Consider the following 18,275-nt stretch of genomic DNA (forward strand, 5'->3'; position numbering starts at 1 on the left):
TAGGGAGTGAAGTTGTACTACATGCTCCAACTTTGTGGGTTCTGGGTATATCCTTTGAGACCTGCAATGGTTTGCAGGGCTACAACTACAGCCAGTCTTCAGAAGCCCAAACCATCACAAATAGATACTTTGACCACCTGTCATAACTGTCATAGGGAGGGGGTTACTCTGTCCACAATGTGTGCAGGGCACACAGCTCATACCCTAGTACACATGTTCATGTGTTGCCTAACGAAGGGCCCAAATAACTATCCATTCTTCCTCCCCTTCTATACACTTGCCCTCTTTGGGACCATTTGATGGTTGGCAATGTAGATAGCAATGCTTCTAGACAGGTGCTTCAAGGAGACACAGTGATGATCCATTTTGGCAACTCTGATGTGGCCATGAGATCTTTAATGAGTAGGGATTAGGAGCTGATAAACTGGTGAATTGTTGAGCCCAGGGAGGTTGAGACTTGGAGCAGCTAGTGAGCTGCTCTAGTCACTGGGGGTGTGAAATATCCAAATAGAACTCCAAAAGGTGTCAGAACTGAGATACGTAGCCTTGGGAGATGTATTGAGTTCTCCACTCAGCTGCAGACATCAACCACAGGAATGAGGAGAAGGCCCAAATGTGGGCTGAGGGAAGCCCCCAAGGAGCAGCGTTAAAGGGCAACTAGAGTATGGGTGGGGAAGAAAGAGCAGTCAGGCTTCAGATAAGTAAGCACTCTGGCTTGTCTGCTTTTTACAGACACAGAGAAAGCAGTTGTGACAGGGACTATAGAAACCAGGAAGGACAGCCTGGAGCACTGCTCTGTAGAGTTAGCAGCCTCGGACTGGCTGAGACATCCACAATCATGAATAAAGGGTCCTATGGGTTCTACTATCTTTAACTTATTCTGAAGCTCTTATTGACAAAGTCCATACTCTACCTCCTTTTAGGCATAGCAAAGGGAAGCGCATGGAGATTGAAATCCCTGTGTAGTAGACTCCATCTTCATTATAAGGCCCGCAATTAGTAGGAACCCTTTCACTCCTGTGCTATATCGGCCCTCAATGGGACACTTATGACTTGTTAACTGGCAAGTTCTCCTAAGCCTGAGGCTAGTCAGTCATGCAGGTGCTGATCTCATACTGAGATGATTTCTCTCTGTGTAGGGAGCAGTCTCCTGCTGGTGGCCCTGAACACAGCACCCAGTTGGAGAGACAGAGAGTGCAGATGTTCAAATGTGCTTTTTCCAGTCCCTCTCAAAACTCATCTAATAACAGCTTTGTTTGTTTGGTTTGCCCTAGAACTCATCCTGCAGACCAAGTTGGCCTGAAATTCGCCTGCCTCTGCCTCCCAAGTGCTTGGATTAAAGGCATATGCCATTATCACCCAGCTTAAATAACAATTTTAAGGCATAAATTTTCGGGGATAGGGATGTGGGAGAAGAGGCAATAATGTATTCAGAGGCAAGAAAACTTTTCAATGGGAGTCAAATGGCTCAAAATGCTGAATTCTAGCTAGGTATAGGAAGCTCAGAACCAACACAATCTAGCCTTTAAATCCTCCACCCCCACACCAAGAACTGGCAGGACTAGGCTCTGCCGGAGATGTGCAAGTGTTCAAACAAAGATGATATTGGCAAATGTTTTCAGAAGTTGCAGACCCCCAGGCCCCAACCACAACTGCAGAATGATACCTCCCCTGTAGAGAAACTAAAAGTTTATTCTCTTGAAAGAATAAGAGAATATTTACATGTTGGGAGGAAAGGCTTCTCTATGGGAAGAAATCACCAAAATGAATTCTAGAGGACATCTGCTGTGACTTCAATACAACTCCCTCCCAGCACCCAGCAGACTAGTGGACTGGCCAGTCCCTCTAAGCAAGAGACAGCATCCTCCCAGTGTTGAGCCTCTTCATGCCACTACCAACTGTGGGGTTGTGCATCTTTTTAACACCCTGGAAATACCCATGGTCCCTGTTTGCCCTGTAGAACCCTGTCCAGGTCCAGACCTGCTGAGTCCAGTGGGCTTAACCATCAAGATCCCAGAATATTGCAGTGTTCAAAGCTGAGCACTTTAATTTAAAAGACACAAAGGATTGGGAGCCCCTAGATGAGGCTCCCAGTTCCTCCAAATCCTGGAACTAGAAGAACAGGGTGTGGAAAACTCCAAAAGATCTATAGGATCAAAACAATTCTCCAAACACTTGAAGCTCTTTAAAAAGAAAGAGTTGTCTTCCCTAGGAAGTTTCTAAGAACTCCCTGTATGACAAACCACTAGCCAGATCCCAAACATGGCCTCCATTAGAAGTCTTAACAACCACCCATCTTAGGGAAGTCAAAGGAAAATTTAATCATACTATCATGGCAGCCAACTGGTCAGCCCTGGGCTGGAGCTCCTGCTAAAGGCAGTTGTGCATCAGATAGACCATAACTCTATTTAGAGTCTGAGACTAGGTATTGTTCTTTCCTCAGTTGTTCACAAGTCTCCTACTTCTAAAGTCCTCTGTGACCCATGCACACATACCCACTACAGCTGTGATAGTAACCTCTGGAGTCTTCCACCCCCTACATTGTGTTCTTAGTTATATATAGTGCTTGAAAGCTCCACAAAGACCAAAAACAGATAGATGTGTCATCAGATCTTAACAAAACTCACTAAGGATGAACTCTTGTCCTTCACAAACTGCTTTTACACACTTTGGTGATTTTTGGCATTCCAGCTCTTTGGAATTATTTGAAAGTTCTTTAAATAAACCTTTTGTGTTTCCTGGGCCAGTTGTTTGTGCTGTGTATGATTAAGAAGAGGTTCTAGGTTGGATAATGGGGTGGGAAGTTCCCCTGACATGCAGTTTTTCAATGGTGTATGACAGGCTAAACAATCCTTCAAAATCAAAAGAAAGAAAACTGTGGGCAATGATAGAACAGGGTTAATGACCCAAACACAAGGCTGTTTGTTGTTTTCACATGAGGGCAGATGTGGGCCTTTCCTCTGATGTCATCTCATTCTTCCATGGTTCTAGTCTCAGCTACTTACCTCTGTGGGCAGCCATATCGGAGTTCTGGCAACACCCTCTCCTCTTTTACTCCATCAACGACTATTACTGTCCCCAGTTTTCAGAACCTAGGATGAGCTCAGTTTGCATCAGAGATGCTCTGCTTGTCCACACCCTGGCCCATGCTATAACACCCATGTCCACATGAAGGGTTGCAACCCCAGACCACTACTATCCATGGTATAGCCTTGGCAAAAGAGATCTCCAGGAGTTCTTCCTCACAGTTATGCAGATTCTGCATGGTCCACTGGTGTATGGCCCCAGCACCCAGGGCTTTACCTGACTGGAACAGAAGCTGGAAATAAATCCCAGAGTTTCTAAGAATTTGTCAGGGAAGATGGGTTCTGCCTATATATCATAAGACCTCTAGGCAACATTCCTAGAGAAGTCTGATTGAATTTGACTTGCCTTAAATGGAAATCTGAACTTGGGAAAACTAGAAATCCACCTGTTACCGGAGTGCAACAGTGGAAAAGTGACTCTGAAGGGCAAACAAAGTCAAAACACATGAGCTAAAACAAATAAAAGGAACCCACTGCCTCACATACAGGAAGTTCAAGAGTAGACTGTGTTCAGGCATGGCTAGATCTAATAGCTCTGAGGTCATCATAGAGCTCTCTTCCTTCACCTTCTAACTCAGTTCTTACCTCTGCCTCCCTCCAGAATGTCTAAGCTCTCGTCCACTCATGGCTAAGAAAGACGGTGTGAAAACACAGGGACACTGCACACCTCTAATCTAGCAACTCAGACAGGATGACTGTTTCTTCCTCAATATAAGAGAAAACTCCTGGGGGCAAAAAAAAATATAATTTGGACATGCCTGGCTTGTGGGAAAAGGTAAGATGCAGTGAGTTAGACCTTGAAGAACCGCACTTCGGGGAAGGCAGGCCCAGCAGAAGTGTTGGCTGATCCACATTAGTACCATAGAAAGACTTAAAAGAGCCTTCTTACCATGCCCACCCACACAGTACTCCCTGAAGCACAGGGAGCGGAGCAGCAGCCTCCTCACAGACCGTAGCACCTATACACAGTGAGACTTTTATTAGAAATCACCCTCCAAACACACCACGAAGTACTGTGGGTCCAACGTGTTTCCTGAGGAAGGAGGGTCACAGTATTGGGGTATCAAGGTCCTGGGCAGCTTGGCCAGTGTGTCCAGGCAGCTACCTAGAACTGATCATGGCCAGCACTTCCTCACAGCAACATGAATCATCCATAAGAACCTCCACAAATGCAACACAAGAAACACCAGAACACACACATCTGCACTACACGTAAATAATAATAAATACAGAATTCCATTTGCTGTTATTGGCCTGACAAAAGGAACTCAAAGGGAGAAAGAAAACCAAAACACCTTTCTCTCTGCTGGACCAATGGTGAGAAAACCCAAATTATCAAAATTCCTCAGTTACAAAATACTTCTTTAAAAAATTCCATTATTAAAAGAATAAATAACAAAATATATATAAAATAACTCAGTTGCATCAAAATTATAACTAGGAGTTATATCAAGATTCTTTGTGGCCTATCTTATAGTCAAATAAATGTTTTTGTTTTGATTTAACTTATGTAACTCTTATGGTGCCCAAGTGTGTAGTCTAGTTGAAATAGTATAAAATTAATAAATAAAATAATAAATACCAAACATTTAACATAAGAGGGTATGAATATAAATACTTATATCATGACAAAATTAAATAATTTACAGAATAAACTAGCTACTTTCAGTGTCTTCCAGGAAGTGCAATTTCTCTACTTTTAAATACTAATTTGGAATTGCAGTCACAATTGACTTGGACTCTATTTACACAGTAAGAACATTGTGTTTTTAACACATTAAATTAAAAGTTACCCTTTTCACATCTTGAATGGATCTAAAAAGAAGTGAAATCTTGGTGGTCTCCCATTAACAATTAACCTCTGATCTCACTGTCCCCACTTTAGTCACCTTGGATACAGAGAGCAAGCCTACACAGGAAAAGACAACAATGGTTGGTCTAGCACCTGGGTGGAAATACAGACAGAAGAAGCCTGGCCCAGTGGTCCTGGACTTAGAGACCAGGCCAGGGGTTTAAAGACTGGAGCCAGGAGGAAGCTGGTCTGCATGGTTTACAGGCATCTGCTTCCCAGGCAAGTGGCTGATTTCCAGGGCCTCCAAGTGAAAAATACCTTCAGCTGACTTCCTATGATGCCCGTCAGTTGTGTAGACTGCCATCTGGAAGGCCTGTCCCTAGATTCACCTCTGAAGCAGATCATTGTGCACCTTTAACACAAAGCTGAATTAAATGAAAACACAAAACATACTTGCCACATGGGCCTCAGTGAGCATTTCCAGAAGCCTAGGCATGCCCTCCTGCTGAGACTAACACCCACCATGTCCATGGCTGCCCTCCCCATCTCGACAGACAATGGAATACTGTGGCTGCAAACTCCAAAACTTCCCTGAGAACCTTGTCCATGAGCTTCCACTGGAGACTTGAGCTGCTCTTCAGAATTCTTTCAAAAAGCAAAAATAAATCACTTTGTAATAATACTTCAGTGTCACCAGACATCCATGTAGAGAGGTCTTCATGCCTGGGCCTAATGAGGACATCACAGGAGACACTGATTTCCAGGCTTCCCTTTGGGTAAGCTGCCCAAGGCTCCACCCAGGCGGTGCCAGTTAGAAGTAGCTATAAGTCAGAAGTCCCACTGTGAGGAGCAGAGTGGAGACTCCTCTGTGCAGTGCAGCCTAAACCTGAATGCCCCTCACAGCTTGCTTGATCGTTTCCAGAAGGCCTTTGTTCTCCGGGTTCTGGTAGCAATCCTGATTGGAGTACATGTCAGTGAGGGTGTTCACATAGGCGTCAAAATTTTGTTCACATATTGGCTCCTAGAGAACAGAACCAGGTTAGCAGGCCTTACTAGAGTGGACCCCACATAGTAGAAACTAGTTGGAAAGCCTCAATCCCAGGTCTAATACACCCCTGCCAAAACCAAAAATCATAACAAGACTCACCATCATTGAAACCCCATTATACCCCAATTCATGAACTACTCAGGACCTACACCTACCCTACCAGAGCACTGAGAACACTACCAAGGGGATGGCACTGTTCCCACAGGATCCTTCCCTCAGGAATCATAAACAGAGCCGTGAGGTATACCCACTCTTCCTACCCTTGAACTGTCCCTAGGGTAGCTGCCAGCTCATCTGTAATACCCACAGGTGATTTGCTGCCTACCATGTGTGGAAGGCGGATATTGGCAAGACTTTGGATGAGGGCCTGGCTCAGCCCGGACAATTCCAGAAATAGGGCCTCATTCTGCTCCTCAATGAGCTTGTTCTCCTCCTCAATGTTCTTCAAGTTCTTCTCCATGGAAGAGATCTGTTGTAGAGACATAGAAAATACTACCTTCCCTTGGCCCTGGATTGCTGTGAAACCACTGGCCATGCCTCACAATATTCTGGGAAAAGACAAAGCTCATTAGTGGGAAGGTCCTGCTTGCTGTGAGGTACCCATCAAGGGAAAGAGATGGTAGAACCCTGATCCCTAAGTGGAGAGAGAAAAGGTCCTCTGGAAGTAGCCTCTGTCCAAAGGAGAAAGGAGCTGGTATGCCAAGTACCTAAGTCTACACCTGGCTTTCTCTGCCTTGTCCCTCCTAGTGGTGGGATGAAAACCACAGATTCCAAGGCACCCTGAGCTCAATCTCTGCCCATTCCCAGCTGTACTCGTACTTTGTCAGGCTTTTGTTTCTTTTTGTATGATAAAAAAAATTGCATTCAACTTCTGGGTGCTAGGTTGCCCCTACCTCTGAGTGTTTTCCTCCCACAAAAGACCAGTGAGCTGGCTGCCTAGGCTCCAGGCACATCTTCAGGCTTTATACAGACAAATTTCTCCATCTTCCACGCCCTGGCAGTGAACTTACATAGGGTTATGCTATTTCTGGGTTTCCTAGTGTTAAAAGACAGCCCCAACTTTAACTGTATGTCTTCAAGGAGTAAAAGACTGAACTCATGGAAAGACAATCTGTGAGCAAGACAGCAAGCAAGGCTGAGAGCTCTGCTCTGCCAGTGGTGACTAAGGTTAGTTCTAGAGAACCTTCCCTTTTAGCCATTCCACTGAAATTTGAAAGTTAAAACTTCCAAAGAAATGCTAGTAAAAAGAAGTAATCAGTCTTTCAAAGATAGGGTTTTTTTTGTAGTTTAAATATGGTGTAATCTTTCTGTATTGTCCAGGCTGCTCTTAAACCTATGAGCTCAAACAGTCCTCCTGCCTCAACCTTCTACGTAGCTAAGTACCACCACACCAAGCTCTTTAAAAAATGAGTCTTGAGGCAAGAGAGATGCTAAGTAGCTAAAGAGTGCCACTACTCTTTCAGAGGACCTGAGTTTGAATCCTAGCACCTATATAATGTGACTCAATACTGCCTGTAACTAGTTCCAGGGATATCTGGACCTCCATAGGCATTTACACACACACACACACACACACACACACACACACAATAAATAAATAAATAAATAAATTTAAAGAGCTGGAGAGATTACTCGGAAGTTAAGAGTATGTATTGCTCTTGGAGAGGATCCAGATTCATTTCCCAGCACACATATCAGGCAGTTCATAATCTCTTATAACTTCAGCTCCTGGGGATTCAAAGCTCTCATCTGGGCAATGTGCACAAACCCGTATACAGACATATCAAATGTATGCAACTAAAAACAAAAATTAAATCTTTAACAAAAATAAGTCTAAAAACATGGGTTTTGGCAAATAGAGAAATAAGATGTGCTATCACAAGGATGAAGGCTCTGGGGACTCTGAGAGATGACCTACACTGTACTGTGTCTCATCCAAAGACAGGTAGAAAACGGTGATGGTCCCAGATAAAAGACTCTTTCCCTCCTGTTGTCACTTCCAGTGATCCTGGGGAGAATATGCCATTATGTACAGGACATATAGTACAAGCTCTTCCTGACTCCATGATTGGTGCTATATATACACAAGCTCTCGAAATGGCATTAGCCCGTGGAGAAACTAGATCAAGACATATGTGGAATGGAACATAGCATGACTGCTGCCTCCAGAAAAGGGCCTGCTGTTTTCCAGTTTGTCTTTTCTGCCCTTGATGTGTTCTGTGTACCTTTCCTGTCCTCTCTCCACACATTAGGGGACACTCACACAACACCAGCTCTGCCCTAGGCCCACTGAGCAGCCAGCAGTAGCCCTGTTACCAAGCAACAGCCATGCTCACCAGCACTCAACACTAAAAGCATTCCCTCCAAGAACAAGGAAGTGGAAAGGTTCTAATCTAACCCAAATTCTATTGAGGAAAGCAAGGAGCTCTTTAGGTGGGGATAGGCAAGCCCTGCCACTGATGTTTGGCTCTGCGGGTCCAGGCAAGAACAGAACAGAGGATCTGCTAGTGCTAATGAGACTGGAAACATGAACTGGACAACCAGTATTAGCAAAGTCAGAACACTAACAGATTGCTCTTGCCAGTGAAGCTATCCAAGACGATGACTAACACTAGCCACCTAGAAGTAAGACTCCCAAGCAATGCAGTGAGTGGGCAGCTAACCAGTGCACTGTGTGCTGTGAGTTGGGCTTCCATCAGTTCATCACCAGTGATATTGATGGAAACAGCAACCTACAGGCTGGTTCTGGACGACAGGGAAGAGTCAAGTCCACCTACCTGGGACTGCAGCTGTACCATGGCAGCCTCCATCTCCGAGTTGGACTCATTCAGGTCTCGTATCTCCTGATTTAGCTGCTTGATCTCCTCATCATTCTCCAGCACTGTCAAAAAAATAAATGAAAGGAAGGAAGGAAGGAAGGAAAGAAGGAAGGAAGGAAGGAAGGAAGGAGAAAGAAAAGAGAAAACCAGATGCAGCTCTGTCCAACTGCTGCTTTGGAGACAAAAGGAAATCTTTATGCAAAGTTAGTTCTTGGGCATAGATACTGGGAAATCTTGGAAACTGAGAACAGTATTATTTTCCTCAAGACTTGACCTTTGCAGAATGCAATGGTCTCTTCAGAGACATTAAGTGCCATGACCAAAGGTAGATGTATTCAAAGAGAATCCCCTTGCCTAAATTGGAGGAGTCACGCTGTCCACAAACTCATGGGCATGGCTTTTGGTGCCCTCCTATCAGACTCTGATCCATACAGTCACAAACCCAAGATCAGAGCGAACATGACCGTCAAGTGAAACCAGAAGTCCTGGGCCCAGGCATTGAGAACTTCAGGGCTAAGTTAATAGGCCAGTTGGCTCAGAGAAAGAACTATCTACCATGGTTCATTCTCAGGGGAGCTCAGCATCCCATACCCTTTCCACAGTACAGAGAGAATGATAAAAAAGGGGGCATCCCAGAAGGGCATCCTCACCATCACTTGTCTTGAACTTTGGGCTGAGAATCTCATCACCTGAGAGTTTTCCTTTCTTTCCAGCAAAGGTTGCTCTGGGACAGCCAGACAAACTAGAAGCAGAAGTTCACACGTCACTGACCAGTTCAGGGACATTGTGCAAAAGCATGTCCAGGATCCTACATTAGGGCCACGCCAAGCATATTCTACCTCACCTAGATGACATTGGATGCCTCCCTATGGTGGCACTGCTTCACCTCAGCTGCCTTCCCTGCCTGGTGAGCAAGGCTGCACTCCAGGAAAGGGGCCCGGGAAGGTGCCCCCTCAGATCTCTTCCTGTTTGGCACTGTCATGGCTCTCCATAGGTCCTAAAGGAACCAGGGCATTGCTGCCTCCAGGTGTTAGTCCTCTCTCTGAACAAGGGTCAAGGCCTGCATGCCCCCACCCCCCTGAGAGATCTTTCAGGATATGGTTGTACCAGCATTCACAGGTGATTCCTTGAATACAGAAAAACATATAAAAGCATGTGGATTATCATACATTACTTCATGTTTTTGCAATGATTTCATCCACATCATAAATCAAAATGGAGACAAAGTGAAATGTACTTGGGAAGCACAGAGTTCGGTTGGGCCCACACGGCCCAGGCTCTCACAGCCTCTTCTTTGGCTTTCTTGTCATTTTCCTTATGGTCTATATACTGTGGCCATCCTAGCTGCCTAAAAGAGACCCCCTTTTTTATGTGCTCCCAAGTAGGTACCTCACTCTCAGAGGCAATTGGCAAGATACTTGTTCACAAAGTTCTGCCTGCTTTCCTTTGTCACCTTACCAAGGAGGTGTTCCAGTCTCTCTCCAGTTCCAGGTGTCTGAGGGCTTTTTCTACATACATCTCAGGGAGAGTAATTTTCTGGGTTTTTTCTCCAGAGTACTTTTTTGCCCACTACTCTGCTGTTTTCCCCTGAACCCTGATTACCATTCACCAGATACAATAACTCTCATTTGTTTATGCTATCTGTCCCCCACCCACCCTACCCAAAACACACTCAAAAATGCAAAGGGTTGTTGTTCTTTTGTTTTCTTCTCTTGTCTCTACTCCTTGATGTTAGTTGGACTCTCTGTAAATGTTTTCATTGAATGGATGCATTAACTGACTCTGTAAGTGGAATAAGAAATAAGGGAGAGAAGGAAGAAAAAGAAGAAAGGGGGAGGAAAAAAGAAGGGAGTAGATATTGGCTTTCACTCCAGACAAAGGCTACTGGATAAGGTTAGTGACTTCTTAGAACAGAGTGGAAGGGGGTCTGGTGAAGCAAAGCCAACTCAGCCATGGTAGGTATTGTGAACAGAATGAGCACTGTCTAGGCAAGAAGAGGGCTAGCTACCAGGTCCCTTGCAAAGCAAGCAAGTACCTTCCCTCCCACCCCAATAAAACAGGTTCCAATGTAAGGGGCAGGACACAAGGTATAGGAGACGAGAAGTCAAATATGGGCAGAGATAGGAGTCTATTCATTATGGTCTCCATGTTTAGCATAGCACTGCTCATAGGGACAATAAACATTAGTGCACAGAGGAATACTTATTAGAACAAACACATTCTGAAAGCAAAACAAACACCATCTGGTACCAACAGCTTCCATGACTTCTCTCATTCAGCTACTTGGGTCTTGCTTTCCCTTGCAGAACTGCTGGTCCCACTGAGTACTGGATTGCTTCCCCCACCCAGGGGTTATGTTCCAGCCAAAAGGTCCCTGATTGCTGACATGTGGGTCAGGTACCTTCGGTGGGTGAGGAAGCTGCCATTGGCATGGCCAGAGCCGTCACAGCCTGGGGTTGGGCAAGTAGGGCCCTCATTCTTCAGCGACTTCCAGGAGAAAGATGAACCATTGAGAGTACCCTCTTTCTGCCTCCGAGCAGCCAGCGGGCAGCCAGAAGCACTCCTGTGAGAGGCATATTTGCCACTGATATGGCCGAGCCCCACACAGCCTGGAACTGGGCACCTAGACACAGAAAGACTGAGGTGATCACAGGGGCCCTGGCTTTGCAGGGTTTTCAAATCCTTCAACCCAGGGCCCAGAACAAGATCTTCAATCTAAAAACTTTCAGTCCTCTCCAACAAATGAAACACTGTTAAGTCATCATTCGCCACATGTTCACTATATGCTAAAGCACCTGGAAAATACTTATGGCCCAAGGATACTGTTGCCCTTCTTTACAGAGTTCTCTTTGGATACAAAGAAGTCGGGGGCAGGACATCTTCAGGAAGATAGAGGACCAGAAGCAGTCTCCTGCTGCCAGATAGTCTCCTACTGTATCCTATTCCTGGAGCACAGGGCACAATGCCCAGTCAGAGAGTAGCAAGGCAATGGCAGCAAAGTGAAACCCTACCTCATCTCCAGGAACCCCTTGGAGATAGTTTCCTATCCACCTTTTCCAGGGCCCTCTCTCTTGCCTCTCCTTCCCTTCTTGCTCCTCCAGCCCACGTAGACCTCAGACAACAGAATGTACACAAGGTCAGTACAAGTTGATCTCAGCCTGCAGCCTAAAATAAGGACACACCAAGAGTACGTATGTACACACACACACACACACACACACACACACACACACGGGCTCTAGATAGCTCACATTCAATTGTCTAGCTCCTCAAATCTGGATGCAAAGACAGCCAATCTTAGAGTTGGGATAGAACCCCTACTGAGTCCCCACTATTACAAGTTGAAATGCCCAGCTGAAATAAGTTATTCAGCCGCTTCAGACAAGTGAAAAATTTTTTTATATTTATTTATTTATTATGTATACAATATTCTGTCTGTGTCTATGCCTGCAGGCCAGAAGAGGGCACCAGACTCCATTACAGATGATTGTGAGCCACCATGTGGTTGCTGGGAATTGAACTCAGGACCTTTGGTAGAGCAGGCAATGCTCGTAACCTCTGAGCCATCTCTCCAGCCCCCAGGTGAAATTTTCTAACCACTTGAAAAACTCCTAACCTCCTTGCAAGGAGGAGTCACTACTGTTCACTGGAATCTCATATGTAAGCAGTATTCAGGAATGATTCCTTTTTCTTAACCATGGTGTCAAATCTTCAAAAATAATTGACTTTGACATCACATTGAGACATGAATTAGGGCATGAGCTGGCAGGCTTCCATGATCTTCTGATAAGCTTATCTTTCCCAGAACGCACGGTGGGACATAGAAGTCATGTGTGCTGTGACATGAGACATGGATCCAAGATAGCATAGAACAGAGGAATAACTGCCAGACGCTGGGTTGGTGGGGCAACATGGACTTCCAGGAGTGGTAAATAGAGTGAGGGAAGCATCATCACCTGACCTCCACATTAGAACTTCTGTTGACTTCTATGACCTCAAAGTGTTGATATGACTTAGTCTCAACCAGTGCTTATATGACCCGTTAAGGATGGGAATTCTACCACAACCCTTGCGAAACTACAACTCATAACAAAAGCCATCCTTCTGTAGGATTTACTATATTCATTAAAGTTTCTGCTTTAGTGTGCACTTGTTTAAAGATGATGGTCAGTTATACATATTTTATTGAGTGAGAGGAGGCTCTATACAATGTAAATACTTGAAGACACCCCATTCTTGTCATAATGACGTTAGGAAATTCATCCTGTAAGTGCTGCATGATATCTAGTCTACATAATATCAAGATCACAGTCTCTTCCTAGTTGCAGAATTTTTGTTTTTAAAAAGCAAAGTTGACAGTACTTTAGAAAGAGGAAAACTATTTCCCCAGCTAATTTGAAAAATACCAATCTCAACCTTAATCATTTTCAAATTCACCAACTGTATCACGTCCCACAGGGTCCTTGCTGATATGCTTGATAAAGGTATCCATATAATCCCAAGCAAATTCCTGGATTCTCAAGAAGAAAAATAATTTTTTCACACAAAGATTTAACCAGCACATGTTCTGCATTGTTGATTTAACACCCCAAAATAAAGTTTATTAGACTAAATAAAACAGTTGGTGATGGCAACCCCTTCTGAATGATGTAATGCTGTGTAATCTTCTCTTCTGTGTCCAACTAGATTTTGACCACAGCTTGAACAAGCTCTGAGAAGAAAAGTAATCCCAGGTCAAGTTGTTTTCTGCTAAGTGAGTGTCTGGCTGTTGTTGGTTCAGCAAACAACATAGTCAGGGAAGGCCTGCTTCTTGAAAACCCACTGGGTCTAGCCTCAACAGGCACCTAAATCCTGATCAACCCCCCAAAACCAGAGCCATCATTTCTACTGTTTACCTCCTGGGAGAACCCTCTATACGCTTTACTAATGGTCAGTCCCGAAACTCCCATATCCTGGGAAATTTGTTAGGGGCTCATCCCTGTTTGAGCCTGTGACATTGCATATCTCCACCTGCAGGTGAGTACTGCAGGAAACCTGTTCTCTTACAATGATACAAGCACCCACAGACTGCATCACAGATGGTAAGCACTCGTCCATAAGTCCCCAGAAGACATATCATTCCCCACCCCTGGCCACCTTGCCACAGAAGAATAGAAGTAGTCAACCGTATTTATGCTTCAGGAACTTGTATCACTTAAGACCCACAAAAAAAAAAAAAGAGCCAGAGAGATGGTTCAGTGGTTAAGAGCACTGGCTGCTCTTTCAGAGGTCCCAAGTTCAATTCCCAGCACCCATTTGGTTGCTCCCAACCATCTATAACTGTAGTCTCAAGTGACCTCTTCTGATATGCAGACAGATAGGCAGACAAACCTTTCATATACATAAACTAAATAAATCTTGGTGGCTGGAGAGATGGCTCAGAGGTTGAGAGCACTGGCTGTTTTTCCAGAGCTCCTGAGCTCAATTCCCAGCAACAACATGGTGGCTTATAACTATTTATAATAAGATCTGATGCCCTCTTCTGGCATGCAGACAAAATGCTGTATACATAATAAATAAATTTAAAAAAAATAAAAGAAAAAGAAAAAAGAACCACAAAAGATATGGGAACTTTCTGGAATCCCTGGTAAGGTAATGGTACATTGCTATGATCTATTTTCTGTTCCCCCCATTAAAGTTCTAGCCCATGCATTGGCTATAGCAAATCATGAAAGAAGGCTTTTATTTTTCTCAAGGAAAAATGAAAACGGATTATAGGAAAGTAGTCTTGAAGTTCTACCCTGATACCAAATGAAGAAATGTTAAAACAAAGTCTCCAAGCTTAAAAGTTGTCTCTGATTCCTAATTGGGGGAAATTATAATAGGTAATAAAATGAATATAAAAAAATAAATAGGAAAAGATAAGAAATATATATGATATTAATATAATAAATTAATAAAATAAGCAATCTAAATGGGTAAAGCAAGTGATGGTTTTAGTTCCCCAATGGATATCTTCTATGTATTTTGAGGAATAAGAGGAAAGATACAGAGAGAAAGGAGAGTTACAAATGTTATTCATCGGCTCTCAATAATTGCAGGAGATTTATAGAATGGTCAACAACAACAAATGACTCTGCAAAAGGATTTGTAAAAGACATTTAGACCAAGGTGGTAAGAAAGGAATTACTGGAATGCATATAAGGAGTTATCTGATAGGGGGAACGGTTCCACATGCTCTACCTGTGTTAATGGAAAGTCGGTGCCACAGGAAATAGGTAAGTTTTAAGGACAGATGCAAAAGTTGTAATGGGAAGAAGGCAGTTTGAGAGAATATTTTTTATATTGACCAGGGCATGAAAGATGGTCAGAAAATAACACTCCATGGGGAAAGAAACCAAGAACTAAGATGAAGCCAAGAGGTATTATCATAGATCATAGTCTTAGATCAGAAGGACCACACTATTTTCACTCAATAAAAAGATGTTGGCCTGGAGGGATGACTCAGCCGTTAAAGGTTAGGCTCACAACCAAAAAGATGCTGACAGAGGTTTCTGTCCCACCTGTTTAGTCCCAAAGAAACACACAGAGGTCTACATTAACCATAAACTAATTGGCCTATTAGCTCAGGCTTCTTATTAACTCTTATATTAGCCCATAATTCTTGTCTGTGTTGTCACGTGGCTTGGTACCTTTTTCAGCGAGGAAGTCACATCTTGCTTCCTCTGTGTTTGGATAATGACTGCCAACTGAATCTTCCCAGAATTCTCCTGTTCTCCTCGCCCCGCCTCTACTTCCTGCCTGTTTTCCCTGCCTATACTTCCTGCCTTGCTATTAGCCAATCAGCATTTTATTAAAAATAATACAAGTGACAGGATAAAAGATCATTGTCCCACAGCAAAAAGATTTTTTTTCATGTGTATGAACATACACATGTGTCCTTCTAAAAGCCAATATCTACTCCTGACAACCAAACCATACTTATCACTTCTTATCTAGTTCAAATTTTCAAGCACAGAGATATCAAATATTCTGAAGACCAGGCCAGGTTAGACTAGAAATGACAGAAATCTGCTGTCTCTGCTTTCAAAGTGCTAGGATTAAAAGTGGCCCAGCTTTTAAGAATTACTTTTTAAAAAATTACCCCAGGTAAACGGTGGTGGCTCACACTTTTAATCCTAGCACTTGGGAGGCAGGGGCAGGCAGATGTCCGTGAGTTCGAGGCTAGTCTGGTCTACAGAGTTGAGTTAGTTTCAGGACAACCAAGGCTCCACAAAGAAACCCTGTCTCAAAAAACAAAACTCCCCCAGCACCAGATAGACCATACCTTAGCACAAGCTAAGGACTTCTAGCTATAAGTGTTTACTTCACTGAACAAACTTTCACTGGTAAGCTAGAGAATTTATACTCTGTATCTAACTGGCAATCAGAAAAAGAAAACAATTTGTAGAGGGGAGACAATAAAGACCAAGTATATCCTCTTTAGTCCCTGTGCTGGGTCCAGTTTCCAGTGTTAGCTCTTCCAGACTGTCCTGCTTAACCAGCTCTAGACCAAGGGCTCTCAACCTGTGAGTTGAATGACCCACAAGATTTGCCCAAGACCACCAGAAAACAGAGATTTGCATTATAATTAATAACAGTAGCAAAATTATAGTTATGAAGTAGTAACAAAAATAATTTGTGATTTGGTATCACCACAACATGAACTGTATATTAAAGGGTCAAGGCATTAGGAAGGTTGACAACAACTGCTTTAGACAGATATGCTGGTGATCAGACCCATGATATTCAAAGATGCAATATTTTCCTAATGTAGTGCCCTCTAAAACACCTGAGCCTTCTTGTCAGACAAAATATAGGGGATCCCAGAACCACGTCAGGGCAGTAGGGCGCTTAACTTCCCAAAGTCCCACCAAAATACCTCTGACCTGAACCCAGATAACATGCTCTGGGTTCAATATCCAGGAAACAATGTGTCAGGTTCCAGTTCTTCTGTAAAAATGAATATTATTATCAATCAATTTAATGGCCAGATGTGAGGAAAAGTTTAGAATAAGTTGTTTCATTTTGTTTTGGTTTTGAGACAGGTTCTCACTAGCTCAGGAAGGATTAAACTCAGCGATCCTGCTTCTAACCTCCCAAATTCTGGGGTCCCAGATTTGTATTCAAAAGGCATTATTTTGATTTTTTTTGTTGTTGTTTAGTTATAGCATACAAAAACCCTCAATTTTTCAAAACAATGAAGGAGCCAGTATAGCCCTACATACTTCATCAACTCGGGGTCCTCCTTGTCATCCTTGGTAGGCGCCACCTTGAGTCCACTCTTCTTGGCACGTGGGCAGCCTGACAAACTGGTTTTGAAAGAGGAAAATATGCCACCTCAGTCCCAGAACAGCAGCTCCCTCACTGTCTGCCTCATGCTACTCCCTCAAGTTCTGTGGCCCCCTGTGGGGGTGGGAAGGAGGGAAGAAAGGATCAATCAGTCAGCTGACTTGTCAGTTATGCTTTCTTATGGAACAGAGCCGGCTCTTACACGACCTTCAAACAGGGCAACAGAACCATCAGAAGTGGGAAACATCTTCAGGAGCTTCTAATCTGATACTTTGTTTTTTGATTTTACTGCATATGGATACCTAACAATTCTGGAAGCACCAACAAATCAAAAGAGATGCAAGTGGACTCTAGTTGCTGGCAACTTTAATATCTTATTCAGAACATTAGAACTTTGTCTAAGTCAGAACTTTCATCACTACCCTTGGCCCCACTCACCTCCGGTGTGAAGCATAGTTCCCTGTTATGTGGCCAGAGCCATCGCAGCCAGGTGTGGGGCACCTGCAGAGAAACATAAGATGAGACCAGAGCCCATAAAGATTATTTGCCTCTTTGGACTCAGCTCTCAAATGAATCCATCATCATTATAAGCTCTAGGTCCCTCAAACAACCATCCCCCAATTTTGCACCTCTTTGCAAAAGAGCATCACATACCTTAGCCTGCCATTGCCAGCAACAGGTTTTCAGTATCAATAAGGTCATTTCACATGAAGCCCAGCCACTCCTAGTGGAGCCCAGAAAGTCAAGAGAAGAGCAGCTGAATGAGATCAGCTTTATACCGGACACCAAGAGAAGGCACTGGGTACGGTCTGCTTTCATTGCATCCTAAGGAGGTTGTGGGCTCCCAGCTTAGACTTTTATTGGGTTCCAGTCACATCTGGTTATCCAGAACACATCTAAGCTTTAGGTCTAATCATAAGAACTCAGAGAGGTACCCATGAGTACCCACTGTATGGCCACTGATTCCTGCTTGGTGAATGTAGAACTCAGCCAGTGATTTTTATTGGTTGATGGACCCCAGCAAGGGTAAAATCGGAAACACGAAGTACAAAATTCATGAACATATTCCATAAAGTGGTAGAAATTAAACTTTAGTATTATGAACATGGACTTTTCTTGAGTTATTTTCTTCCAAATGGAAAAAGACAGCAGGTGTTGATTGAATGGGGTTGACTTGGAAGTGGACCCATAGCTCTGCTGCTTTGCATTTTGCCCCTAAT

At 43.7% G+C, this 18,275-nt stretch overlaps 1 protein-coding gene across 3 annotated transcripts in view; it reads right to left on the bottom strand.

Moving 5' to 3' along the window:
* Positions 1-3,705: 3,705 nt before the first annotated feature.
* Myt1 (myelin transcription factor 1) overlaps positions 3,706-18,275 on the bottom strand; it is a 59,580-nt gene continuing 45,010 nt past the window's right edge. Inside the window, exons 17-23 of one of the 3 annotated variants that reach the window (XM_041641798.1) lie at positions 17,494-17,556; positions 16,992-17,075; positions 11,147-11,368; positions 9,396-9,487; positions 8,704-8,807; positions 6,252-6,395; positions 3,706-5,899 (exon numbers count right to left, since the gene is read on the bottom strand). In XM_041641798.1, coding sequence (XP_041497732.1) covers positions 5,759-5,899; positions 6,252-6,395; positions 8,704-8,807; positions 9,396-9,487; positions 11,147-11,368; positions 16,992-17,075; positions 17,494-17,556 — 850 coding nt within the window. In that variant the 3' untranslated portion in view covers positions 3,706-5,758. The remainder of the gene's footprint in view (positions 5,900-6,251; positions 6,396-8,703; positions 8,808-9,395; positions 9,488-11,146; positions 11,369-16,991; positions 17,076-17,493; positions 17,557-18,275) is intronic. The other 2 variants (XM_041641800.1, XM_041641799.1) reach the window with 2 other exon arrangements.

This window comes from Microtus oregoni, unplaced genomic scaffold, assembly GCF_018167655.1.
Source record: "Microtus oregoni isolate MIOR12 unplaced genomic scaffold, Mior012 000071F_ref0000514, whole genome shotgun sequence".
NCBI lineage: Eukaryota > Metazoa > Chordata > Mammalia > Rodentia > Cricetidae > Microtus > Microtus oregoni.